This window comes from Schistocerca serialis, chromosome 1 (genome assembly GCF_023864345.2).
Source record: "Schistocerca serialis cubense isolate TAMUIC-IGC-003099 chromosome 1, iqSchSeri2.2, whole genome shotgun sequence".
NCBI classification, from domain to species: domain Eukaryota; kingdom Metazoa; phylum Arthropoda; class Insecta; order Orthoptera; family Acrididae; genus Schistocerca; species Schistocerca serialis.
In genome coordinates, this window is record NC_064638.1 from 214,055,662 (window position 1) to 214,083,496 (window position 27,835).

Genomic DNA, 27,835 nt, shown 5'->3' on the forward strand with positions numbered 1-27,835 from the left:
ACTTGCGTCAATAATTAAATGCCTACAGCAAAATGATGTGGTCCTAAAATATAGATAGGAACAATAAGAGCTGTTAGATGCCCACGCGTAGTTCACAGTAAACACATAAAAGTCGTACACGAAGTGAAACAAGTGCAGACATCACGCCACAAAAGGAGACAATCACCCACTAACATGGATATCTTGAAGTTGGTCTCAGTGTACTAGTTTTATGCAGACACTGCGAACTACTTGTAGGTATCTACGATGTCGTATTGTATTAATGGATTTAGTATTATATTACTTACTGCTCTTGCATATTTTTAGGAACGTTGCATTTTTCTGTATGCACTTAATTATTGACACTCGCAAATAATGCGATAGGCTTAGGTATATACAATTCTTTAAGTTTTTGACATTTTTAAAACTTTTAGTCTCTAATTTTAACACTGTTATCTGACTTCTACCTATTGGTGGTGAATTTTCCTGTACAGCTTTCGGAGGAAAGCGCTAAGTGTCAGAAACTGGTAAGGAAATTAAATTTATTTGATGCAGCTGATTGCTTACTATTTCATTATACATGACTACAGTTGGCGAAGAGGGATAAAATATTAAAATTACCAGAGTGCACATTTGAAAAGGAACTGCGGAATGTACTGCTTTCAGAAACATTTCGTGGAATGCATAAGACGTCGAAAATTATGGAATTAGTGCTACCGACAGTCGTTCATCCCAGGCTCTATGTGACGAACAGTCGTTCATCCCAGACATTATTAACGATCGGAAAAGGAAAAGGCATTAGTGGGTGGGGGCAGAGAGGCTAGGAATCAGTGTGGTTCCAGGTGTACCCTTCGCCACAAACTGTTAGCTGGTTTGCAAAATTCCTGACGAAGAGAAGTCCTGTAGTATCAAACATAGCCCACAATTTGAGGAAGAAATTTCTGAGAATGTATGTGTGGAGCACAGTCGTCCCTTGGTAGTGTAACATGGACTTGGGAAAACTGAAACAGAAAAGACTCAAAGCATTCGAAACGTAGTGCTACAGAAGAACTGAAAATTAGGTAGACTAATAAGGTAAAAGTGGAAGGTTGTCTGCAGAATCGTCAAGGAAATCAATATATGCAAAATGCTGAGAATACGAATGGACAGGATGACGAAACATTTGTTAATATGTCAGACGATATCTTCTGTGATACTAGAGGGAGACGTTGAGAGTAAAAACTGTAAAGGAAGACAGAGATTGGAACACAGTCAGCAAATAATTGAGGACGCAGTTGGCAATAGTTAGTCTGAGATGAAAAGGTTGACACAGTAGGGGCACTGGTGACGGGCTGCATCAGAACAGTCAGAAGAATGATGATTAAAATAAAGATGCAGGAGTAGTTATAGGTATAGACGTAATGTTGTGGTACATTCCGGTCATACGGTGCATCAACAAGGGCAAACCGGAGCAACAGCGTGCAGTCGGCCACCAGTGCGGGCTGCTACTCACCTTCCTTCTGCGGGACGACATCCGGATTGTCGTCGGAGGACGGCAGCGAAGACGGCGGCGCCTTGTCGCGCGGGGAAGCACCGTCGGCCCCTGCGCGGCCCCCGCCCGCCCTGCGCAGCCGCCTCCTGCGCACACCGATTAGGATAGCCGCCAGCGCCAGGCCTGCCAACAAAAGGCCCGCGCCGACGCCTACCAGCGATAGCACCAGCACCGTGCGGCCCGACACTCCGCTGCCTGGGGATTCACCGACTGCCCCGCGGTCTGCCAGCGGCGCCATCGGCGTTGGCTCCATATCTGTAAACCAACAGCCGTCCTAAGGCTTCGGAGAGAAGACGTGAATGGCCTCACCGTTTATCTGTTGTTGTGCAGTCGTTTGGGGCCCATTGTGTTTATGCTTTTGCAAATTTTATGTCACATTTTAACTACTGCTTCAGATGGACTTCTTGTCACCACATTCGTCAATTAACCTAATAGAAGAAGATTTTTATTATTTCTTTTATATTTTCTGGCCTTTACAAATGACCTGATGACTAGTTACTAAGACAGGATATGTTTTCATAGTACTGAAGTGTACATACACAAGCATGAAGCGCATTTCATTTCTTTTTATTTGAAGGGGGGTAGGACGTCAAACGGGCCGACTTGGAGCAGGAGAGGCATCACAGGACATTTTAATTTCCCGTGTCTATATTTTTACAAATAAATTCATAAAACTTTGTCAGCATCACCAGGAAGGATTCAGGATTCACACTCATTTCAGTGGAAGTTCGGAAACATAACAAAATAACTCTTTTTTAAGTGCGAACTTTCATCATTTTTTCACTTACTAATAGCTCCATTTGTTGTTATAGGTACACTTTTCTTCATAAGTTAGAGAGATTCTTCGATGAATTTTGCACAGCGTACATACCATATTTACAGGTGAATGCAACTCTAGAATTTATTTAGTATATGAAAAAACGAATGAGCTGTTGTATTTTTAAACTTAATGTTTAGAAAAAACACAAATTTTGTAGTTAATTATTTCAATTTGTACCACAGTTTTTAATAGATTTGAAAAATTCTAGAGTTTCATACACCTTTAAGTATGGTTTGTATGCTGTGCACAATTCATCGAAGAACCTCTCTTACTTATGAAGAAAAGTGTACCTACAGCAACAAATACTGCCATTAGTATGCGAAAAAATAATGAAATTTCACATGTAAAAGAAATTATTTCTTTATGTTTTCGAACGTCCACTGCTATGAGTGTGAATTCTGAATCCTTCCTGGTCATGCTGACAAAGTTTTACGAAATTTTTTGTAAAAGTATAGACAGTGGAAATTAAAATGTCCTGTGGTGCCTCTCCTGCTGCAAGTCGGCCCGTTTGACGTCCTACCTCCCTTAACGAAATTTAACAACCTTGCAGCTTTAACACATTTAAGCTTAAAATTAATTACGAAACAGAAATATTTAAAACTAACCATCTATGTATTAAGAAGGTGAAAATGCTACGAAAAGAGTTTAGATTCAGAGAACGCCATCACCGATGCTGTCCAGAACATATGGAGCTTCTCGCTACTTGGCACTCTCAGCCCAATCCACTGCACTAGCCATCCGAGGCCGAGCGGCTCAGCAACAGTTTTAGCCTCTCGCCTTCAGATGGCGTGATGTTACATATGTTAGATTACTTTACAAGCAGCGTATGCTGACGTCTAAATCCTCAATTCTCTTACAATACAATATTAATATATTATGTATACTTGTTTTCGTGACACATTGGTGACTATACATATAGTCATAATTATATATTTATTACTCTCCGTTTTTGCCGCTGTTGCCGGACCTCCTACCAACTGTCAACTGTCTCCCTAGCATTGCCTGTGGAGTCCTTTGTTGTCTGTGTTCTCTACTCTCGTCGTTGCAAGCACTCTTCATGCAGCGTTCTACATATTCTGGCGTTGAGATCGGCCCACAAGGTCTGACTTCTAAGTGACAGGTTGTGTCGTCGCTTGCGTCCACCAGTCGTCTTTCTTGCGCCACGGTCACAGTACGAAAGTATGTGTTCGGCTGAGTTTCGATACTGGCCACCAAATTTCCAGTATATAAACCTAGAGATGGATCCTCAACCAAGAATCCTAACGTATGGCACTGGTGTCAGTATGTTTCCGCGTCATTGTCGGTACCTTACGAAACCTCACCGATTTTTCCCCTGCACAATTTGGGTTGCAATAGGCGTTAAATCAGGCTTTTGACAGGTGGTCACATTAAAGTGATTGAGCTGTTTATCTCCTAATCAACATACGAGGGCTATCCACAAAGTACATTACGTTTTGAAATTAAAAATATATAAAGTATTGGAAAATTTTTTATTATATACGGATGAAAGCCACACTTCAATATTACTTTTCTACATAGTTGCCATTTAAATTAAGGCACTTATCGTAGCGATAGCCGAGCTTGGAAATTCCTTCGTCGTAAAATTCGGCCGCCTGCGCCTTCAACCACGTGGTTACCTCTTCTTGAAGCTGTGCGTCGTCATCAAAACGCTGCATAGCCAACCACTTCTTCATTGCTGGGAATAAGTGTAAGTCGCTCTGGGCCAGGTGGGGACTGTACGGCGGATGAGGAAACAGCTCCCACTTAAAAGATTCGAGAACTTCACGAGTGGAATTTGCCGTGTGGGCCCGGGCGTTGTCGTGAATCAGCAAGATCTTTGGGCCCAACTTTCCCCAGCGCTTGTTTTGTATAGCTCTTCTGAGGTTGTACAGAGTTTGGCAATACCTTTGAGAGTTTATTGTAATGCCTCTTTCCAGGAAATCCTCAAAAATCGTATTTCTACCGGGTTACTGATTAACCACGTGGTTGAAGGTGCAGACGGCCGAATTTTACGAAGAATGAATTTCCATGCTCGTCCATCGCTACGATAAGTGCCTTAATTTAAATGGCAACTATGTAGAAAAGTAGTATTTAAGTGTGGATTTCTTCTGTATATAATAAAAAAAATTTCCAATACTTCATTGATTTTTAATTCCAAAACGTAATGTACTTTGTGGATAGCCCTCGTACATTATAAAAGTAAGTGTTCAGTATGCGTGCCACTAAAACTCAGAAACCAGTCCCGGTAAGTTCATGGGAGTTATATGTTGTGGTAGCCCTTTATCCACCATGCAATCAGAAGGTTCCCGTTTTTACCTGAAGATCGTGATTTTGAATATATACCGCCTGGGAATTTTCGCCCTCTAGAAATTTCTACAATATTCCACAACATTCGAGAGTACTCGAGAACATTCCAGAACATTGTAGAATATCCGTGAGCATTCCCCAACATTCCGTAATGTTCCACACCGATCCAGGATGTTACGGAATGTTCAGGAATAGTATGGAACATTCAGCAATATTACAGAATGTTCGGGAACGTACAGCATCACCTTAGATCATTCTGGAACACTACAGAACATTCTGAAATGGTGTGGAAACTCCTCGAACATTATGGAGCATTCGAAGCATTTTTGACATGTTCTGAAATTCCGCACTCGTGGAGCTATCCATCTGTAAAGGCCGTTTGTGTGTTCGAATGTCACTTTCTTTTCATTGACGAAGGGAGCACCCGAAAAAGTAATGCGGTGAGTGAATAAAAACAAACAGTGAAGTGTGAGTAGTTGATGTGATACAATGACAGAATATTAATTGGAAATAAAGTGAGAAAAGTTTGTAAGGTTTAAGCCTATCTACAAGGGGAGGCCACGATGTTGGGATCACGGATTTATCTCAAACTTTGTACACCTTGAGTAGGCCATTGAAACAAGATAGTGTGAAAGTAGTAAGGATCAGTACTCTGGCAATTCCGAAAAATCGGAGAGAAGTTTTACGCGTGTATTATGCACATGATTTATATGTTCTAAGTATGTATGCGAACAAATTCATTGTGGCCTTGTGGTTAGCGTAAGCGCATGAGGGAATCAGAGACGCGGCTGCGGTTCGAATCTCGCTGGTACCCACTTCTTAATCTATATTTTTTCATCCTGGGTCTCATTATTTTATTTATGATATTTGATTGGTGACATAACGCAAAAAACTATGTGTATTTCAATGAAGTTTCGATTTGTGTTTTCCATGTCTGAATGATAAATAACATCATGAAACGTGTGATGTCGAGAGCATATCCGACAAATAATTGTACATTACCTTTTTGGTCTGGCACATTGTGTCTTAGTTTATTACTGAATATGAATAACGCGTATCCCATCATTATTTATTGAGGTTTAACTTGGGATTTCTAAGTCTGTCCCTCGTCCTTGAAAAGAATTACAAATAGTAAATATCCTAAACATAGGAAATTCACCACAACTTTTTGGAAACACACATTGTTTTTTTTTAAATTATATTACCTCTCAGATGACATACAAACAAAATGAGACCAGTGACGAAAATAACGTGAACTGAGAAATACGTATTAGCTGGATTCGAACCAACGCCCTGAACACCCCTCTCTAGCCGGGCGCGAACGCTAATAACATGGCCACAACAAAGTCCTGCGGTTAGCTACTTTGTATATTTACATGATTCTCATAATAGAGTATTGCACTTTACTACTTTCTACGATATTGTTTTAATGGCCTACTTAAGGTGTACAAAGTTTGACGTAAATCCGTGATACCAGCGTCGTGGCCTCCCCTTGTTAGTATATTTGTTAGTAAAAAAGTAGATTTGATTTATATTTTAGACAACAGCCAAACGTAAGAGAGGAGGAGATCTTACCAGCTCTGAAGCAAAACGGCAGAAACGAAATGAAAGTCGATAAAACGAACCAGACGAAGAGCGTGCAGCACGTTAAAGTTCGCAACGAACGACAATGAGCACCGTGAGAAGCAGAGAAACCGAAAAAAAACAAAATGAACTGACTGAAGAATGAAGAACTGCGACACTGTTTTATAATAAAAGACTTCGTCTTAAAGCTAGCCATGAAAATATAACCTTACGAGAAGCGCGGAAGAGGGCAAGTAAACAGTACAACCTAACAAATGCTGCATTTCTCCAAGACGAAACGAAAGAATACAACAAACACAAAGACACTGTAATCGGAAAAATGGGTAGCATCAGTCAATCTCGCAACGCAGAAAAATTAAGAAGCGAATCACCAGGATTCTGGTGCATAAATTCAAACCATCGATTACCACAAATGGAGGCGTTCCTGCAGGGATTTTTATGCTGCATGACATGGTAACCTCCATAATCAAAACACTTTCTTCAAAATATAAAGGAATATTACCCCTGAATCCACATGAGTTCTTTCGGTCACTTCGAGCAACACTGATAGATATGAAATCGATTACGTTTTTCCCATCCAACGAAAAATGTTTCACAGCAAGGAATCATTACTACTCCTACCAAACAAAGAGCATAAGTTTCTGCTAGTACGAGTATATTTAATAGACATGAAGACTACTGCTTCTCTCAGGGTCCAGTGCACATAGCATCCTCTGGAATAGGAAATTCGACAAAATTTACAAATATACCCCAGATAAGAAAACGAAATATCTTGTTTATAGACAAGTATTGGAATAAGTTAGAATATGTTTTCAATAAAAAAATTTTACTTCCTGTACTTTAAAGTTTATCCTTTTATTCCAACTACCACATAGTTTCATATGGACTCCCTGAGTGAAGTCGGATGTCTCAGCTAGTCACTAATACGCCCAACCTTTTTCAGTTAGTTCACGTACAAGAACCCATCAGTAATCATTATGCTGCTGTAGGATGAATAATCAAGATATTACATTATCAAAAAATGTAAGAGAAATATTACAATTTAGGTACAGTGACACGAAAAAATTATAGAGTGTTCGAGCATGTTATATCAAATGTCTCGCTTCAGGCACAAATGTGCGGAGCAAAAATGCACAAAAGCCAATAAACAACGGAAAGTAGCACAACGCATAAAATTCAGTAAACAATAGAAAGTTGTGAGGAAAGAGAGGGAAATTAAATACTTTCTTAAAAATTAGCCTCCTGTATTGTAAGTAATGAAATACACATGTCTTTACATTGTATTACTCTTTTAAACCTGAGACGTGTGTGAGACTTTCTGAAAAAGCAGAAGTGTATGGACTGTAACTTGAACACAGAAGCCGAGCCTAAATGCACTTGAGCAACGGAACTCGAATCGGAAGAGGCCGATTAGAATCGTCGGAGTTGTACAGGACATCACTACCGAGTTGTTATTGCTGAAGTGAGGACTGGTGTTTATGAACTTCTAGTCATCAGCAGACTTACTACAATGATCTGGGTAACAAATGAAAACCCCTCCCAAATAGATGAAGAGGAAATTTTTAACTTTGGACACGCTGTCCCCCTGAATATACAAGCTAAGTCTTACAGTCAGGTACAAACTGTGAGACGTGTCTGCTTTTAGAAACATTTCATGCCACGCATTCGTGCACGTGTCCATAGGGACCTGTCTGCCTGAAATATCTGTACTTACTTATCCGTCTACTGGGATAGAAGACTGCGTTGAAACTGTAAGCTATGTCTTACCAAGTGGTGCCAGCTTTGACGACGCTCAACCAATAGGAAAGCTTGACGCCATAATCCGTTGGCAGGGCCATTGGAGAGCAAACACTCACCCTCGCTTTCCTCTTGTTGTTGTGATGTCGGCGTGCGGATTATACCTCATGGTGCAGACGCTTTGTTGTGTGATAGTGAATAGGAGATACACAACCGACTTAATTCTGAATTGTGCTGCGATGGCTGCCGACTGGCTCGCTTGCTCTGCATTTACGGGCTTTTATGTGGTTTTCCACATGATAGAGCATTAAGTTTCTTTACATAACACATGTTATTGCTGATAATTAGTTTGTGGGATATGAAAGGTTTGGTTTGCACGTTCAAGTTTTAGGAAGACATACGATTGATGTATAATTTTATAGCATTGTTTTTCTGGTACCTTGTGTTTATTCTTTCACTGATACAATAATATTTCATATTTTAATGCTAATATGTAGTGATTTTCTTCAGTCTGCTCTAACCGGATGGTAATGTAAAAGTATATAGTCTGTTTAACTGGATTTGTATACGACATATTTATCTTTTACCAAGTAATGAACATTATATCACGTGTGAGCATGATTTGAGAGTTTTATTAGCTCCCTTTCATTCCTTGGGGTATGTGTTCAAGTCAAACTTCCACGTGTTCAACACATTTATATTGTAAAGGATGAGCCAGACAATAGGAGATTTTACTTTATTATATGAGCCTCCAACTAGTAACTTCATTACTCCATTACGGCCAAGCCACGGCCGGCAGTGTTAGCTGCCTGTAAATTCTTTCGTCCCACGGTCTAGTAACAGGAAGTCAGCACCGAGAAAGGGCACCTTGTTCACGCGCCTCTCTCGTGTGCTGACGAGGTAACGCCGTCCCAGGCGTCGCTTAGCAGGCAACGCTCTGGAAAGTTCCATGCCGCCCGCACGGTTTGCTCGGTCCTGACCAATCAGGGTGGAGGAAGCCGCGTGGTGCGTCGAAGATACCCGGCCGCTCGTCGCCGGGCCCGCTCTCTTGTATTCTTGCTCACCCGCGAGGCGGATGCGCGCCCTGTAGCATTGAACATCTCCCGCTTCTCCCGGTGCTGCGGCACTGTGGACTTAGTTTTGGCAGACAACCACTTTCGGTAGCTTCGCGAACAATGTTCGCCAAATTGCAAGCTCTGGCTCACCCTCACCTCCCTAGGCCTATGTAGCCCCTTTCATCATGCTTTAGCCAATAAATGGCCTTTCTCTAAAAATTACTCTATTATTCCATAACGCCCACCGCCTGCCGCCATCCTGTACAACTGGTGTCAGAAGTTTGGATGCGTTCCCGTAGTGACTTTGTCGCTACACTAAATTTTTCCCGGCAAGACGCCGCACACTTCGCGCATGGAATGCGCCAACCGGCCGCCACGTTTGCTGCACGTGGGCCGTGGCTGCGCCAGTGAACAAGCACAGGGCGCGCGCTGCAGCGGGGCGGCCCACGCTAGCCAGCCACGTGAGCCGCACGCCGCCGCGCTGCCCTCTGCCCGCTGCCTGAGTTCGAGGGGCCTGCGCTGCGCTGCGCGACCGGCCGGGCCGCCGTCATCCGCCGCCGTCATCCGCCACGCCGCCGCCGCCCGCCGCTGTCACCGACGCGCCAGGGGCTGCCGCCATCGCCGACCGGCCGAGCCAGCGCCGTCCGCCGCCAACACATTCGCCGCCGCCCGATGGTCCGGACTCCGCCGCCGCCGCCGCCGCCGCCGCTGCACCACGCCGTCGCCGCCACCACTGCGTCGCACCGCCTCCATCGCCATGTAAGTCGTCGCGATGCTTACAACTATAGCTTCGACGATCTTCCGCCGCTGGATTGAGAATCTTTGTGGCCGTTCTTTTTTTGTAACAATCATTACTTTTTTCTGGTCACTAGCGTCCCATAAAATTGTAAACATGCCGATAGGGACACGAGCGACGGAACGGGATACCCCCGTAGAGGCACCTGCCTCGCAAGACCCACTCGAGGCCATAAATGCACAAATGCGCCAGTTATTCGCACAAAATCAGGAGCTACTTGAGCAAAACCGCGTCTTGAAACAGACGCTGGAAGCTAGTGCGCGAACTTCCGTACCTGTGGCTAGCTCCACCCCTGTAACAAATGCTCAAACAGAGGCAACTAACACTAATTCTGTCTCTAATACAAACGCCACAATTTCTGCTAACATGGCGACTGTAAGCAATTTTCCTGCGGCTGATTTCATTCCCACCTTTTCTGGGAAGTCCCACGAAAATGTGGCTATGTTCTTACAAAATATTCGTGATGTGGGTCGCACGTGTGCCTGGCCGGATGATCTATTGGTCAATGTAGCCAGACTCAAGTTGACAGGGGAAGCCCGAATGTTCATAGAAACAGTGGACGAATTGCGTGACACGCACGAATTTGAAGTATTGGCCCGCGGATTGACTATGCGTTATACCGATACCAGAGGTACCACATATTACAGAGATCAATTATCAACCCTTAGGCAGAAGCCTAATGAGGATTTTGATGCCTTTGCAGATCGCATACGAGCAGTCTCTTGTCGTACCTATAAGCTAGGCGAAAATGCCAGTGAAAACAGAATTTTGCGCTCAGAAGCCGAAGCGCGTGCAATTGATGCATTTGTCCGCGGTATTGACCCCCGCATCGGAGGAGAAGTCAAAGCAGCCTCCCCCACTTCTCTGTTTGAAGCTGTTCGTTTGGCAATGCTTCGCGAAGAGGTGTTGCGTTTTTGCGCTGCCGCCCCGCGCCCATCGGACCCAGTACCGGTCCCAGCAAAAGAAGTATTTTGTCAGCGTTGTGGGAAGCCCAACCATACGGCAATGCGCTGTCGCGCGCCGTATTGCACTATTTGCCAGGCAGTAGGTCATGCTAATAGTGTTTGCTCCACAAAGTCACCATTTTCAAATCAGATGCGCGGCCACCGCCGCAACGCGGGGTCGAATCAGGGAAACGCTTGGGGGGCAGGTTCCGCCACCCACCCGCGCCCCCGACAAAAATAATACACCCGGTTAGGACCGAAAAATGTAAAGAGGTGGAACACGTTAGTCTATTTGGCGTACTCGGAAACAAATCAGTTAGAATTTTAGTTGATACTGGTGCTCAAGTTAGTGTATTGTTTGTGGAGAAAAATGATCGAAGGGTGTTACAGCCACCCCGGTACAATATCAGTGGCCTTGGAGAGGAAGTAATTGTCCCTGCAGGTTCGTGTGTAGTGAATCTGCAAATAGACGGTGGTAAATACAGTCAGAGGATGGAGGTAGTGAGGCTAAAGAAGGGTGAATTTGACATCATACTAGGGAATGACTTCCTGCACCGTTATCAGGGGATAGTGGATTATCGAACGCGAACTGTGCAGTTCGGCGAAGCAATTCACCGATTTGGCAGTGCGCACCCCCGTCAGACGCGAGGGAGCTGCGAAAGGCGCCGTTCACAGTCTCCCATAAAACCGCAGATGTGGGCGATAAAAACCACTGACCCTGTGAGGATAAAAGGCGGAAGTGGGAAGATTCTCTGGATAGATGTCAAAAATCAAGAACAGCCTAATACAGACATTCTGGTTGACCCGCTCACCCAGAATGATGTTTTAGATCGTCAGTCAGTACATATAAAGAGAAGTATCTGCCGACCGGAAAGGAGACAGAAGGGTTTTGCGATACCAGTAAGTATAGATAATTTTGGTGTAGAAGATGTTGTGATACCGAAGGGTACTATTGTTGCCAGTGGTCAGGAAATTTTTGAGGAAATAACAGGAGCTGAGAAGCAGCGAAATAAAGATAAGAAAGGAAGGAAAGGAAAGAAATGTTCAGTTAGAGAAGTGCGATATGTCGCGTCGACGATAAGGAGTCAGTTAGCAGAGAAGTTAGTTCATTTAAACAGTGTGGAGAAAAGGATGTTGCAGCCGGTATTAGAGGAATTTTCGTGGTTGTTTGAAGAGAGGCAGTTTCTACCGGCTACGGATTTGGTTCAGCACGAAATTCCGACCGGAGAAGCTCGGCCAATTGCACAAAAACCTTACCGTATACCATATCATTTGCAGTCTGTAGTTGAAGATACGATTCAGCAGCAATTAGCTGCAGGAATCATACAACCCTCCTCGAGTGCGTGGGCGTCCCCCGTGGTCGTTGTGCCAAAGAAATCAGTAAATGGGGAGAATGCCTATCGCCTATGTGTTGATATGCGGGCAGTAAATCGGGTAACGACACCAGACACATATCCGTTACCGCGCATTGATGAAACATAGGACCGATTGGGCAACTGTAAGTATTTTACCACCCTTGATTTGCGTTCTGGGTACCATCAGATCCCTGTTTCACCCCAGGACCGCCATAAAACTGCTTTTGTTGTACCTACAGGATTGTATGAATTTGTAAGGATGCCATTTGGATTGAGAAACGCCCCTGCCACTTTTCAAAGATTTGCAGACTTGCTGCTGCTTGGGTTGAAACCTACAACCTGCTTGGTGTATTTAGATGACATTATTATTTTTTCTAAAACGATAAAAGAACATGCAGAAAGACTGAGGGATGTTTTGCAAAGGTTAAAAGGAGCTCATTTGAGTGTAAAATTAGAAAAGTGTGCTTTCGCCCAGTCACAAGTACAATATTTAGGTCATATAATAAGTGGAGAAGGTGTCAAACCGGGCCCCCGTTTGACCACCGCAGTAAAGGAATTCCCAACACCGACAAATGTCAAAGAACTACAGTCATTTTTAGGCCTTGCAAACTACTACAGACGTTTCGTGAATAATTATGCCACCCTTGCTAAGCCCCTGACTAATTTATTGAAAAAAGGGGTTAGTTTTATTTGGACCAAAGAATGTGATAAAGTTAAGCAACGAATTCAACATGTTTTAACTAGAGCCCCTGTACTAGCGTACCCGGATTTTGAAAAACCATTCATACTGTCAGTGGACGCCTCAGATTATGCTGTAGGAGCCATCCTGTCACAAGAGATAGATGGCGAAGAACGACCAATTGGTTATGCGTCTCGACAGCTTAATAAAGCAGAGTCAAATTACAGCACAACTGAGAAGGAACTACTAGCACTCATGTTTGGTGTAACTTATTTCCGATGTTATTTGTATGGGAGAAAATTCACTGTCATCACTGATCACGCCGCGTTACAGTGGATGTTGAGCTTAAAAGACCCTAGTAGTAGGCTAACTCGTTGGGCTTTGAAATTGAGCGAATTTGAGTATGAGGTGAAACACAAACCGGGCAAGTTACATCAGAACGCCGACGCATTAAGCCGAAAGGTCAGAGTGATCGTAGCTAATGACGTTTCTATTGAAGAATTAAGGGAGGCACAGCAAAGAGACGTCGAATGTCAGAAGTATGTGGCTTTGCCTGAATTTTCCGTTGAAGATGGAATTTTATATCGAAAGACCCACTTGGGCAAACAGGCAGTAATCCCGAAAGAATTACGTTCCAAGATTATCGCACAGTGTCACGATAGCCTGCAGGCATGTCATAACGGCCTTCGCGCCACAAACTGCCGAATAGCCGCCCGTTATTTCTGGGCAGGAAGACGGAAAGACGTGCAAAAGTATATACAAAATTGTCTACCTTGTGTTAAGAGGTCCTTACCACCTCGAACGAAAGTGCCTTTACAGCAGGTACCAGAAGCCACTTATCCCTGGGCAGTAGTAGCAGCAGATATTGTCGGTCCTTTCCCTGTGAGCCCCCAAAATAATCGGTATATTCTGTCCCTTATAGATCATTTCTCTAGGTTCTTGATTTTCATTCCTATACCAGATATGTCCGCTGAAACAGTAGCGCGTGCTTTTGTCACCCATTTGGTGTTACCATACGGAAGCCCTGAAGCTGTACTCACAGACCAGGGTACGAATTTCATGTCTGCGGTATTTACCGAAGTTTGTCGGTTATTGCGAATTAAAAAGTGGCGAACGACACCGTTCCACCCAAAAGCAAACGGTCGCCTGGAACGAGTCCACCGCACCGTTATGCGCATGCTGTCTTACTATGTTAATAAACATCACTCTGACTGGGATAAGTATGTTCAATACGTTACGTCAGCATATAACAGCCGTGTCCATGAAGCTACAGGGTACTCTCCTTATGAAGCAGTATATGGCCGCCCTATGAATTCGCCTTTTGAAATTGACAAACTGCCCCCTGGAATTAAATCCAAAGATGTGAAAGGTCTAGCTCGACGTCTAAAATCCATTTGGAAAAAAGTAAGAGGGAACAATGCCCGAGCCACCGCCCAACAGCTAAAGAGAAGTAATCAAAAAGCAAAAATGCCTGAGTACAAGGTAGGAGACCTAGTTATGTTGAGCAATCCAGTAGTAAAAAAGGGAAGAACCAAAAAGTTTACACCTACTTATGAAGGACCGTACCGTATCATCCGGCTTACTTCACCGGTAAATGCGGAAATTCAGTTAGCGGAACGCACAGTGATCGTTCATTTTGACAGATTGAAACAGTATAAAGGACCCGAGCCACCCCCACCTAACAGTGAAACCGGGCCTATTACGCCAGTAGTTCCACCCAAAAAAGCAAGAAAGAAGGTAATACAACCGCCTAGACAGCAACGTAGATATGCTCTAAGGTCAAACCCCTATGATTTGCGTTCCTGAAAGTAGGTCTGGAATGGTATGTAAACAGTTGGAAAAGTCCTGCATGCAGCAAGAGAATTAATTGAGGGAAAACACCGTAGTTACTATACATTTAATTAAATTGTGCATGTTAGTTATAAGTAGACATAAGAATTGGCAACTGTTGGTAACTGGTAATAGAATTTATGACGTCACATGTTAATGGAAGTGACTGAAGTTATGTGATCATTTTGTCTTGTCATTTAACGTCTCCAGTCATGTTATCGTAGCGGTCGAGAATTAAAACCACAAACATTCTTTAATCATGGAATTAAGGGGAAAGTTGTTCTTGTCAAAAGAACACGTAGAGAAAGAATCAGTTAATCTTGTATATTTCAAAGGGATTCACATTTCACTTGTTAACTTAGTGAATAGTGCACGAACACAGGTATTAAAGCTTTACCATAAAAACATGATACTAATACGCCTTCGTAACTGCCAGTAGATCAGTGACTACATGCAGCCGTCTACCTGTACTTTGAAAGACGCCCTATTACATGTATGTTTTGCTAAATGATCACACAACGATAATAACAAGAATAAATACGTCCAAGTTAAACAACAAATAGGCTACTCTAAAGTAAAAGGAGTCTTCCTGAAGTGCTATTTTATTGTTTTCATGATGCGATGTTGAACAGATAACGAGGTAAGTTTTTTGGTACCACGTATTTCTGTATATTAAATGCCACGGAAGGAGTGCGTAAATACCTCCACTGTGGTCTACAGCCGTTCACATGCGCCGAGTCCCGCCCCTCCCTGTCAGCTGGCGACGCGGCCCCCTCCCCTCTCCATCCACCGGCCTGCCGAGAGAGCGGCCATTGCAGTTCCCCCTTCCCCACCCACCGCCTCTGTCCTTGGTGCGTGCAGCATCTGCACCTCTCCCCTCGCCCCACCTCACCCCCATACCTACGCCCTGCAGGCCACGTGCCTCAGCTACGCTACACATTCGTACATTCGTACGTTGCAGTTTAAACAGCAAACCTAAAGGGATAGTTATAGAAATAAAATCACCAGCTTAATATTGCCCTACAGATTTTATTAGTCTTATCTAAAGACGGGAATCTATGTGTATTGTCTATTTAAATTTTCAGTATGGAACAAAAATCGTGAGAGAGAACTTTTCCTGGTACGCATTGTCTAAGCCATCAGGATTAGAAAACATTGGAATTTCAGATCGATCTCCGGCTATGTTGTATGACCACCACGGTTAATAAACGGATCTATATGGCGTCAAGAAAGCCGGCACTTGCCGCTATATCTGTCCTGTAAACGACCGCTGTGTGGGGAACGCGTTAGCCAAGGAGTTGGGTTTGGAATGCCATTGCAAAATATAGTTTATATAGAAGCCTAACACCTGCCATTTACCTAAATTTTGAAGAACAGAGTGTTTAAGTAAAATAGTTGTAACCCGATAGTTTTGTGACCTCTAGCGATTGAAGTTATTAGAGTCCCTTAGAAAAGAACATTCTCCATGCATAACTGTCGTGAACAACATAAGATAACTCTGGAAGGAAATTTTGTGACTGTACCGAGAGATAAACTCCATGCGTAGCAAGAGGACGGACCCAGCATGAACGCCAGTTATGCTGCCGAGCCAGTGAAACCGGACGCAGCCGTAGTGTCAGCTGTGCTGTCAGCAACTTACAATCTCACGAGCGCGACGCGTGTCGCACCTTAGCACCTCAAGCTGCACTGAATCTCAACACAGAAATTCTTAACCATGATATAACGAACCCTATGAATAACTTTATGCACATTTTCAATAGTCAGGAACTTACTTTGCTCCCTACACACTTTTTATATGACAAATGAACTCTAATTTTATTAAAAACCAAAGCACCTACAGGTAAGTCATATCGACGTCTTCGAGATGCAACCAGCTTCGTCGAGCCGCCAATATTGATTATATGGAAGCAGGTAAGTGAGAGAATTAACAAAAGGAACAACAATCATATCCTTGAACGATTGACTGGGTGACTGATAATCACAAATATTTGCAAAAACAAATCAACACAGCAAACAGCATATCACATGTTTAATAATTATTGGTCTGTTCATTGAAGGCGACACAAAACCACTTTTCATCAGAGTCTTGTTAAAGGAAGTATTAACGTGACATCACACTATTCCACAGCATTACGCACAACATTGCCATTACTTAATGACAGTTTTCTTGTGGGTAGAAGTACCAAACATCGGTTGGAATCAAAATACAAACGAGAGCTTAAAGGAATACCAGGGGATGCTTACACTCATTTTGCTACGAAATGTAACTGGAGGATAAGGAAGTTTTGTTTGAAGGAAATATTATTTTGAACTTTTGCTTTTGTTGCGGTTTTGCCATGTCTTATATCACTATGACGAGTTGCCAATTACTTATGTCAAATTGCTTGTGTCTAATTGATTACGTCCAATTACTTATGTCTAATTAGTCTAATTACTTGTGTCCAATTACTTAAGTCCATGTATTATCTTATTGTTGTTCATTTTGACTGTTTTATTACTAACTATTTAGAGAATTTTGCTAAAGTTTTGCCAGCACCAGTAATTTAGTATTTGTATCAGCCTAGTGTTTCCATGTGTCGCTGTGTTACTATACTGATGAGGATAATAATTTTGTAGGATTTCAAGCATGCTAGAGTAAGTTCCCGAGTACTGCCAATTATCTGGTTAATAATAATGATGTCTTAGGTGGTAAATTGTTTTAGAAGAGTAGTTTAGGATGTAACCATGCCTTATTTTGATTTGTATTTGAATGTTTATCTGGAGGGACATACCACATGCACCACCCGCAAGGGCACGTACCTTACGTGACGCGGCTGGCACCCGCGCGGTCCCTTAGCTGTCTGTGTCGTTCCTTCACTTTTCCGTTTCGCGGCACAGTCCATCCTACTCACTTTGATCTGTCAACTTTCAACAGACACAATACTATTCAGCCCAGACTTTGATCTTCCATCTCGAAGAAGAGTTCACGAGAACAGTGTTCCGTGCTCTCTGACGACAGCTGATCAGGCAACATCAGACGCTTACTGCGTCTAGCCCGCAGCTAAACGCCAGTAAGCGGAAATCTCTGTTCAAAACCTTGAGCCTTCTTTGTTTCCCCATTTTATTTTCCGAAGGAATACCGACTATTGAAGTAGTAGCATTTAACTGTATGACGTGTCCCAGGACACTGCGATACAAGCAAGGATAGACGGAGTTTTAAGCAACCAGCTGGGCCCGAGGAGGCCAGCACTACGGAGTTACGAAGACGACGAATTTGGTCGCCAGTAAAGTTTTTTTTATGTGAGAGAAGTCAAGTTTGAAGAAGAAGAAGAAGTATGAAGTAGCTATCTTGGAGTCGCAGAATTTTCATTTACACAGTTAAGGAGGCGATAACGTCGTGTCAACGATGCGCCGCGCACTATACCTTCATGAAGGAAAAGTCCTTCAGAAATTACGCTCAACTTAGTTGATTCTAATTTAAATCCTTACACTTTCTGTTCCCACTACGGAAATCTCTAAATTCTCGTCGAGTTTTGTTCTTCTCGCCTCATTAGAAACAGCGATGACATCCAACGACACAATCTACGCCCCACCTGCACAAAACTGGTGTCACTTTTCTTTGTCAATCTTACTTGATATGTTCAGCAAAAATGTTGATGCATGAGAAACTTCTCATAATGTGAACGTTATTATACGTAGAGAGTCAGCCCAAAGAGGCACTTACTTTGTTTAGCGATATGGAATATGCAGCAAAATAACATGATATTTGAGTGCTTCGTTTTTATATTTTCATGTTTGAGTAAGAATTATGTTTGGGCTCAAATGGATTTCATAGGAACTTGGTTACGAACCAACTTACTGATGCATAATGTAATTTTAAACAGAACCCACTGTAACAGCTCATCTAGCTTTATGTCACGCGTAATCCCACTTCTATTTTGTTGCATTTGACAGTCGGCATTTGACAGTCATAGACCCCTCAGCTGCCGCGTGCAGCCCTGACGACGCGCTGGCTTTTGAAGTTATCTGCCGCGCGCCTTTCTGACGTAGCCTCCGCGCAGGTCTTTAGCAAACGGTTCCCGTTGGAACACCACTTATAACCTTTCATGCCACCACGCCTTACTTAGTATTCGCACCCCTTTAATTATGTTTTTTATACCTGAAAGCTCATTCATGATTCCCTTGTCAGCTAACGTTCAAGTTTTACCTAAAAAATCAAATAATCACATCCTAACGTCAATTGATGATTTGCTAAAACATGAAAAAGGACAAATTTCTTACGTTCGCCTGTTGGCACTTAAATGAATGGTAAACAGCCACAAACTAAACTCAACAATAAAGAGAAAACAAGAACCTATCAGGCATGTGCCCTCCCTTAGTTTTAAGAGTGCAATACTAATATTGGAGAAACTAGTGTAGTGTAGTGAAGTGTTCCCTTAGTGATAACTCCCTTTTCAACATGTGTTTTGAAACATGTGGACCTCCCCTCATACCCCCCTGCGCTGAGTTCCAGTGCACGGACCTGGCCACGGCCACGCCCCCTACCCGCCGGCAGCCTGCGCGCTGCCCGCTGAGGACAACACCCCACGCCGCCTCGTGCCACTCGCCCTCGCCGTGACTCATCAGTGGTGATGTGTTTATATTTTCAACTTATTCCAACAAAAGAAAAAAAAGACATTTTTACTTCAACTTAGCAACAAGAACACTTGACATGTTTGTCTAATTCACACTGCTATGTTTTGTTCTAATTTTGTTTTGATATTTTATGATGTTTTGATATTCTATGATGATTTGATGTCTTATGATGATTCTTGCATGCACACAATATTGTTGATGTAAGTCCCCTTGCGACCCTTAGGAGGTCTTTAGAGTCTCTATACCCTCCCATAGACTAAGACCCCTGCCGTCTTCCGTGAGGGCCATTCTTAATCAAGTAATGTTTACTTTGCTTTACAAGCTAAATTTGTTTACATTCAAATAATAATTACATTGAGCGAATTCACATACGTTCTCCGCTCCCACGGAAGGGGGAGGAATGTAAAGGATGAGCCAGACAATAGGAGATTTTACTTTATTATATGAGCCTCCAACTAGTAACTTCATTACTCCATTACGGCCAAGCCACGGCCGGCAGTGTTAGCTGCCTGTAAATTCTTTCGTCCCACGGTCTAGTAACAGGAAGTCAGCACCGAGAAAGGGCACCTTGTTCACGCGCCTCTCTCGTGTGCTGACGAGGTAACGCCGTCCCAGGCGTCGCTTAGCAGGCAACGCTCTGGAAAGTTCCATGCCGCCCGCACGGTTTGCTCGGTCCTGACCAATCAGGGTGGAGGAAGCCGCGTGGTGCGTCGAAGATACCCGGCCGCTCGTCGCCGGGCCCGCTCTCTTGTATTCTTGCTCACCCGCGAGGCGGATGCGCGCCCTGTAGCATTGAACATCTCCCGCTTCTCCCGGTGCTGCGGCACTGTGGACTTAGATTTGGCAGACAACCACTTTCGGTAGCTTCGCGAACAATGTTCGCCAAATTGCAAGCTCTGGCTCACCCTCACCTCCCTAGGCCTATGTAGCCCCTTTCATCATGCTTTAGCCAATAAATGGCCTTTCTCTAAAAATTACTCTATTATTCCATAACGCCCACCGCCTGCCGCCATCCTGTACAATATCTAACTCATTCAGGAAAAATTTTCATATACGTGCTAAATTCAGTTCCATTGCATTTAAAGTTGTCGTGTAATAAGAGGCCTTAAGTAGAAAAGACAGATTTGTTAAATAATGTTTCCTGCTTTACAGATAAGTTTATGACAATGTTGAATTTTAAAGACATGAGCCAGCAAAGCTGAACGCATAGAGATGGTTTCTGCTACCACACTTGCTTAGGCTGTTCAAATTCTTAGGTGTTGCTAGATACGCGGAGCAAAAGACGTTAGATGGCAGTGTGGAGAATGTCGGCGAACTGGGGCTTCCAGAGTTAGTGAAGGCAGACTCACAAATCATTGGGAAACAGAAGCCAATTCACGTGTCTATAAGATGCAATTCTTACTCGTTTGTAGCTGGTAGCTGCACAAAACCTGTTGTAAGGATTATAGACTCAGTTCTGTCATTATTAAATCTTTGGTTATTCTGCTGCGTTTTGCGAAAGTTTTTACCACCTCGAAACGTAAAATTAAAATATCCAAACTTCGTTTATTCACTTACAGATAGGATTTTAAGGGGTTAATGTTTCAGGGCATATAAAACAGGGCTCATTCTCTCTTGAGGATTCTGAGGTTAAAGTAAAAAGAAGTGGTAAGCTTTGCACGACAACTAGTCAATTCGGCCTTTCGACAGGACATTGGGAATCTAGTGCCTGTTTTGTAATGTAATTGACAATAAGAAAATTCAGACAAACCATGTCTTCCAATATAATCTGCTGAGGTCTAATTTTACAATTTGTATGTGTTTTTGTAAGTTAATAAAATGGTTACATTAATCGAATAACATTTGTCATTACAATTTGTATGTGTAAGTTAATACGTTGGTTAAATTAATTTAGGTGCGTGCAGTGAGGTTTCATCATCTACACAATCTACAAAACCTTATTACACAATATCTATACCTGAGGCATTATATTTTGCAGTGTATGTACATGGGTCCAGAAATACAATATGTGTGTGTGTGTGTGTGCGTGTGTGTGTGTGTTTTGCTGATGTATTTTACAAGTATAAATACTGCAAGTTAAACGTCTTACATGATTTTTTGGATGCACACATTCGAACACACCCCAGAAAATTGAGATTGTTCTTTTGAGCATACCCAGAAAGGCTGCTTTGTGAAGTACATTGCGACTGGCTGTATCATTTTAATAATCACTATAATAATATGCAAAGATATGCTTTTTTAATCCTAGCAATGGCAACACACTTTCCATAATGTTTACAACGAAAATGTGGTAGTTCGTGCTAACCACAAAAGAATTAAAAAATAATGATATATCAGATGTCTTCACTTTTTTAAATATTTTAACTTTCTTAAGTTTTTGTAAAATTTCCCGCTGTCTTACAGTTTCGAATATCCCAATGGCATCGTTTTACAATTTTATACTTCCCTCTATCACGACACTTGATTTTTAAGGTGCCCTCAAACGCCATTTTTGGTTTTAAGTTCCACACCACGACCACTGAGTGCAGCGCCTTGGCAGTAGCGCCTACAAGTGGCGGAAAGTTGAACTGTGGTCCAGGATCGACATAGGTGTACTACTAGTTTGCATATATCTCAGTATGGCCACGCTGTACGTTTCACCTCTGTTGCATTCATTTCAGCTCGCTCAGGGCGCATCTGTGTATGGTTAAGATTTCTGGATGCGAGGCGGTGCCCGCAGCGGGCGGCGCGCCTACCTGCGTGGTGTGAGGGCTGTCGCTGCGGCGGCGGCTGCGGCGGCGCGGCGCGCGTGGCGGCCTCTACGGCGGCGCTGCCCTGGCTGCGGCCCTTGCCGTTGCTGCTGTAGACGAGCGCCGTGTAGCGCGCGCCCGGCTGCAGGCCCTCCAGCAGGAAGTCGGGCCGGCCGCGGCTCGTCACGTTCGCCACCAACCGGCGCTCCGCGTCCGCCAGCTCCAGCGTGAACTGCTGCGGCAGCCCGCCGTCGCTGCCGCGCGCGCACGTCACGCGCAGCGTGGTCGCGCCGCGGCCGCTCACCTCGCAGCTGTGCGGCGCGTCCGGCCGCCCTGCACACCGAGCACGTTCGTGACAACAGTCTCCACCTCCACAGTAAGTACAGGCTTCAGTTACGCCAATCTGAAACACTCCTCATACCATCACAACTCCATAAAGTGACGCAACAGCAGCAGTAAGTCAGTGAAGACTAATAAGTTACAATAGAAGAATGCTTAACTGTGATATTGTACAACGACAATCAGCCTTTCAGCCTTGATACGAATCTTATCTGTATGTATGTACTGAACTGTGGACCTCGAAACGATGGAGAGGCCCTCAGTAGTACACAGTAGACAACCCCACAACAGGCTACAGCAGTCCACTCACCCCACCGCCGCCCTACACCGAACCCAGGGTTATTGTGTGGTTAGGCACTCAGTGCTCCGCCCCCCCTCCCCCCACCCACTATAGCGTCCCTTTCCATATACAGGGTGTTACAAAAAGGTACAGCCAAACTTTCAGGAAACATTCCTCACACACAAATGAAGAAAAGATGTTATGTGGACATGTGTCCGGAAACGCTTACTTTCCATGTTAGAGCTCATTTTAGTTACTTCCACCTACGCTCAATGGAGCACGTTATCATGATTTCATACGGTATACTCTACCTGTGCTGCTAGAATATGTGCCTTTCAAGTACGACACAACATGTGGTTCATGCACGATGGAGCTCCTGCACATTTCAGCCGAAGAGTTCGTACGCTTCTCACGACTGGCACTGGAATTCGATTAACTTTCACCTGAATTTCATCCATCTGTTCCTGAATGGTGTGTGGCTGATCACATCGGATCAGAGATTTCAAATGACCCCGAAGGAAGAAACCACACTGTGAAAGGCCAGGGGGTCTTGGAGGACAGGAGATGGATATTGTTCTATAGAGCATTAATGGAATACCGCGAGGTAATGAGTCTTGCTGGAAGAATGTGTTTGCAGTTAAAGGCAGATCAGTAAGCTGTCGCTCTACAAAATGGTTCAACATGTGAACGCGGCGTTCTATATTAACAGTAACAGCAAGAACATAAGGCCCTCTGATCCCAGACGATAACATGGCGCACAATATTATCACTTTCTCATCGTGAAGTGGTGTTACTTGAAACAGTTACGGATATTCAAATGACCTGTATCTAATGTTAACAAAACCTGATACATAAAAGTTGGCCTCACCGCCCATCGTCACTGTCGTACAGGTCGTGTTTGTCGTTCATGATTCCATTTCCCGGCAAAAGTGCAGTGTCTGTGGCTATTGCTGCTCGTTGTGCAATATTCACCATACACTTCTTACCGATATGTCAAGTGAAACGTACTTGAATTCGGCATCTCTTTTAGCACGACGACATTAGCAGCATATATTATCATAGCTCTGAGGAAACGATTTTGCTACTGATATCTCTGCAGTTAAACCAGCTTTGAAAAGAACAACTCATTATTTAGTAGATAGTTTCTCACAATACATTTGGATGAAAATAGAATTACGATATATTAACTGCTTCCGGAAATATTACGTGGTGAACAGCATAGTTAAATAGCTCCGTATGTGCTCTTTCCGAAGTTTGTCCATTAATGTCTGAAACTGGTGCTGCAAAAAAGTTTGAACAAAAAACGTATTACAAGCGACTTTTGTCGACATTTATGTGCCAGAAATGACTTCATTCATATACATAAAACTTGCACGGTACTCTAGCTCCAAGGTTTCCCATTCAGTAAGAATAGATGTCCCACAGAGCTTGGTAGGAGAGAAGTGAGAATTTTTCATTTGGATATAAGTCTATTGATGTGTTAAGTAAACTGCCCGTACCCGTCAATGAGCATTCTGGCCGAGACGTGAATCTCACATTTCCAGTTTTTTTTTCTTTTTTAGGATACTGGGGACACTTCCCTGTTTCACAGATGTATGGTTAAACCCCAGTGGTTGTGAAGTCTAGCTTCAAGTTGGAAGTATTATGCAGCAACGTAATATGAGATGCAGCGGCCATAACTGGACTTGCACAATGTAATTATTAATCTGTCAGAGCTAAAATTATTTTCTTTTACTCAAGTCTCGTTTCGTCCCCTTGTCATCCACGAAATGACTACATAAAGAAGAAAAATGTCACAAAACCAGAAATGCATTTAAAAGTATTAGGGACCATTTCTTTTAGTATGGCGTGACCAAATATCGATAGAATGTATCTGCTCACAATTACTTACAAGACATAAGCCTAACTTCTAAATCATAGAGAAACGGAAATAGACCATCTTCACATGACTGTGTAAACAGAAGAATCAGAAAACAAAACAATTATCTGGATAAAATTTACATTTACAAATTATGACACTTATGGTAAGTCCTAGGCTTTTTCTAGTTCAAATCGATGCCGATTACTTCTGACATTTTGGCACTAAACCCTGTAATTTAAATTATATATTTTCTTATGGTTCTGTGCGTGTGTAAGGTCAACATGGTGCAAGAAAAAAGTGTGTTCACAGTAAAAGAGATACATCTGTGTTTATTTATTCTTTTTTTACGGGGAACACGGCCAAGCGTATTTAAAATGGTTCCAATGGTTCTGAGCACTATGGGACTTAACATCTGAGGTCATCAGTCACCTGCAAACTGCAACATTCTGAGATCTGTTTTTGAGATATTCCAGAAAGGATCGGCTAGTGAACAGAAGCAAAATACATATCTGTTGCCTACCATATTCCAAACTTGTACAAGCCTGCAGACCTGCATTTCCCTCAGTATACAGTCCTGTAGAAGCTCTGAGCACTGTGAAACCTAACTAACTACTGAACAATTGAAACCTAACTAACCTAAGGACATCACACACATCCATGCCCGAGGCAGGATTCGAACCTGCGACTGTAGCGGTCGCGCGGTTCCAGACTGAAGGACCTAAAACCGCTCGGCCACACCGGCCGGCCCAAGCGTATTTACAGTGATGTGTCTAGTACAATGGGTTGTAACTCCCTTTCATACTCCACTATCAGTAATGAGTTGCTGCGTTATAGCAATGATGATCAAGAGCATCCTTGAAATATAACTCAAGTGACTGTTCCGCAAACAGTGGGCACTATCCATTCCATGATCCTGGATAATCGACGGATAACTGCTAAAAATATAGCGGAGAGTGTGGGATATCTAGAGAACGTGTAGGTCATATCACCTATGAGATTTTGGACATGAGAAAGTTCCCAGCCATAAAAATTCCCAACTGTCTCAACGCAGACCGTGAGCGTAAATCAGTGGTTGCTTCAGAATCCATTTTTGTCCAATTTCGTTGTGATCCTGTGAGATTTATAGATAGTCTCGTCAACACAGACAAAACTTGGGTACACGCGTATGACACAGAGACGAAAGAGCAGTACAAGGAATGGAGACATATTTATTCTCCACGTCCAAAAGGAAGTTCTAAACACAAAGATAAAGATCACCAGACAAGTCGGTCGCATCTGTCATTCGGAATAAAGATGGAATCCTATATATTGACTACTTATAGTATGATAAAACCAATACCATCAAGTTCTGTGTTCAACTTCTCGACAAGCTGAAGCAAAAATCGGTCTCCAGACATCGAAGGAAGCTGGGTATAGGAACCTTGTTTGCCCCTCCCCTTTTATCCCCCCGCCCCACCACCACCACCACCACCACCACCACCACCACCACCCGGCCCCTCATAAGGTATTATCAAGCAGCAAAGACCCTCACATCTTTACTAAGAAAACTCCAAAAATCAAACCTATTCACATGACTTCGCGTTGGCCCCTTCGGACTATTATCTATTCCCCATGATGAAAGAAGACTATTTCTGAAGAACGAGGGAGCGAGAACGGCCGCGGATGAGTGCTCTGCTACACAATCGATTCTTTTTTTCTTTCTTTTTAAATGGTTTAATAAAATTGGAACAAAGATGACGCAAATGTGTTGAGCTCATGCCGGAGTGCCGACCGCTGTAGTCGAGCTGTTCGAGGCATGAGTGTTGTGATGTACTTAGGTGGTTAGGTTTACGTAGTTCTAAGTCAAGGGGACTGTTAAGTCCCGTAGTGCTTAGAGCCATTTGATCCAATCATGGGGGAGTATGTTGAGGAAACAATTTTTTCGAAACCCATAACAGCAGTTATTGTTTTTAAAGTTAAGTACTAACCAGCATCCCCTCGTAGCTCGTCATTGTTGTCTGTAATTAAGTACACGTTTTTTCCTTATGAGACACTGTTTTCCTTAATACCATCACTTTGCACTTTAATGAACTAATTTCGAGTTTACGATGTATCGGACCACAGTTTCCACTCACAGAAGCCATGTTTTGAAGGGAGAACTCAATACATCGTTCGTAACGAGACGGAATCAACACATGTAAAAGTGGCTCCGAGCATACACCAAGGTGTGAATAGGAACCTACTGTTTACAATATATGTGTGCATATAAAACCATGAACCATGCCAGAAATTTAACACCAGTTACATGGTCACTTAATTGAAAGATCTACATGTCAGACACATTCGTAGCAACTACGTCAATACGAGTATGTGAGTATCGTACTGAAGTCGGTGGGTTCTCTTATCCAAACGCTGCAAGTGTCCCGCAAACGGCTCGTTTGCAGAACCGTATCTACCGGAATGTTTTCCCCTTCTATTATCGTATATTTTCATCTATGTTGTCTCCCCCCCCCCCAATCTCTCTCTCCCTCTGTGTGTGTGTGTGTTTATGTGTGTGTGTGTGTGTGTGTGTGTATTTGTGTGCGATTTTGTCACTAAGATGAACTGGGAACATCCCCCAGGCTGCGGCTAAGCCATGTCTCCGCAGTATCCTTTCAGGAGTGCTAGTTCTGCAAGTTTCGCAGGAGAACTTCTCTAAAGTTGGGAAGGTAGGAGACGAGATACTGCTAGCAGTAAAGCTGTGAGGACTGCGCGTGAGTCGTGCTTCAGTAGCTCACATGGTAGAGCATTTGCCCCGAAAGGTAAACGTCCCGAGTTCGAGTCTCGGTCGGGCACACAGTTTTAATCTGCCAGGAAGTTTCAAGATGAACTATAATTATCATCTGAACAATAAAACCATCATTCTGTGAGCACAAGCCAATGATGTAACAACGTTGCCGATGAGAGAGCCATTATGTTTCATAAATCTACAAGAGATCGAAATCAGTGATGTAGTTGTACGATTACGTTTATCTGTCCGACGACTCTTCTTGAGAACGGAAATAACCCTTTTTTTCCCTACCGCTCCTTACTCCAGCGACCTGTCGTACACTACTGCAAGAAAATGATGACGTTCTTTTCCATAATCACTATAGAATCTACAAAGAAAAGAAAATCTATGATTTTGGTTGAATGTGTAAAGATTCCCCAAATTAAGAAAAGCTATTCAAGTGACTTGCAGCACTCACTATTCACATATATTTGTTTGTTATTATCGAACGTAAAAAAATGGTTCAAATGGCTCTGAGCACTATGGGACTCAGCATCTGAGGTCATCAGTCCCCTAGAACTTAGAACCACTTAAACCTAACTAACCTAAGGACATCACACACATTCATGCCCGAGGCAGGATTCGAACCTGCGACCGTAGCAGTCAC

General features: G+C 43.2%; 2 protein-coding genes across 2 annotated transcripts in view; both read right to left on the reverse strand.

Annotated features, from left to right (window-relative positions):
- The window catches only part of LOC126460267 (uncharacterized), a 79,805-nt gene extending 78,057 nt beyond the window's left edge, over positions 1–1,748 (reverse strand). The window contains exon 1 of the mRNA XM_050095911.1: positions 1,472–1,748. Coding sequence (XP_049951868.1) covers positions 1,472–1,748 — 277 coding nt within the window. The remainder of the gene's footprint in view (positions 1–1,471) is intronic.
- Positions 1,749–17,543: 15,795 nt separating this feature from the next.
- The window catches only part of LOC126460424 (protein sidekick-2-like), a 1,057,356-nt gene continuing 1,047,064 nt past the window's right edge, over positions 17,544–27,835 (reverse strand). Inside the window, exons 12-13 of the mRNA XM_050095916.1 lie at positions 22,034–22,293; positions 17,544–17,657 (exon numbers count right to left, since the gene is read on the reverse strand). Of these exons, the coding sequence (XP_049951873.1) occupies positions 17,544–17,657; positions 22,034–22,293 (374 nt within the window). The remainder of the gene's footprint in view (positions 17,658–22,033; positions 22,294–27,835) is intronic.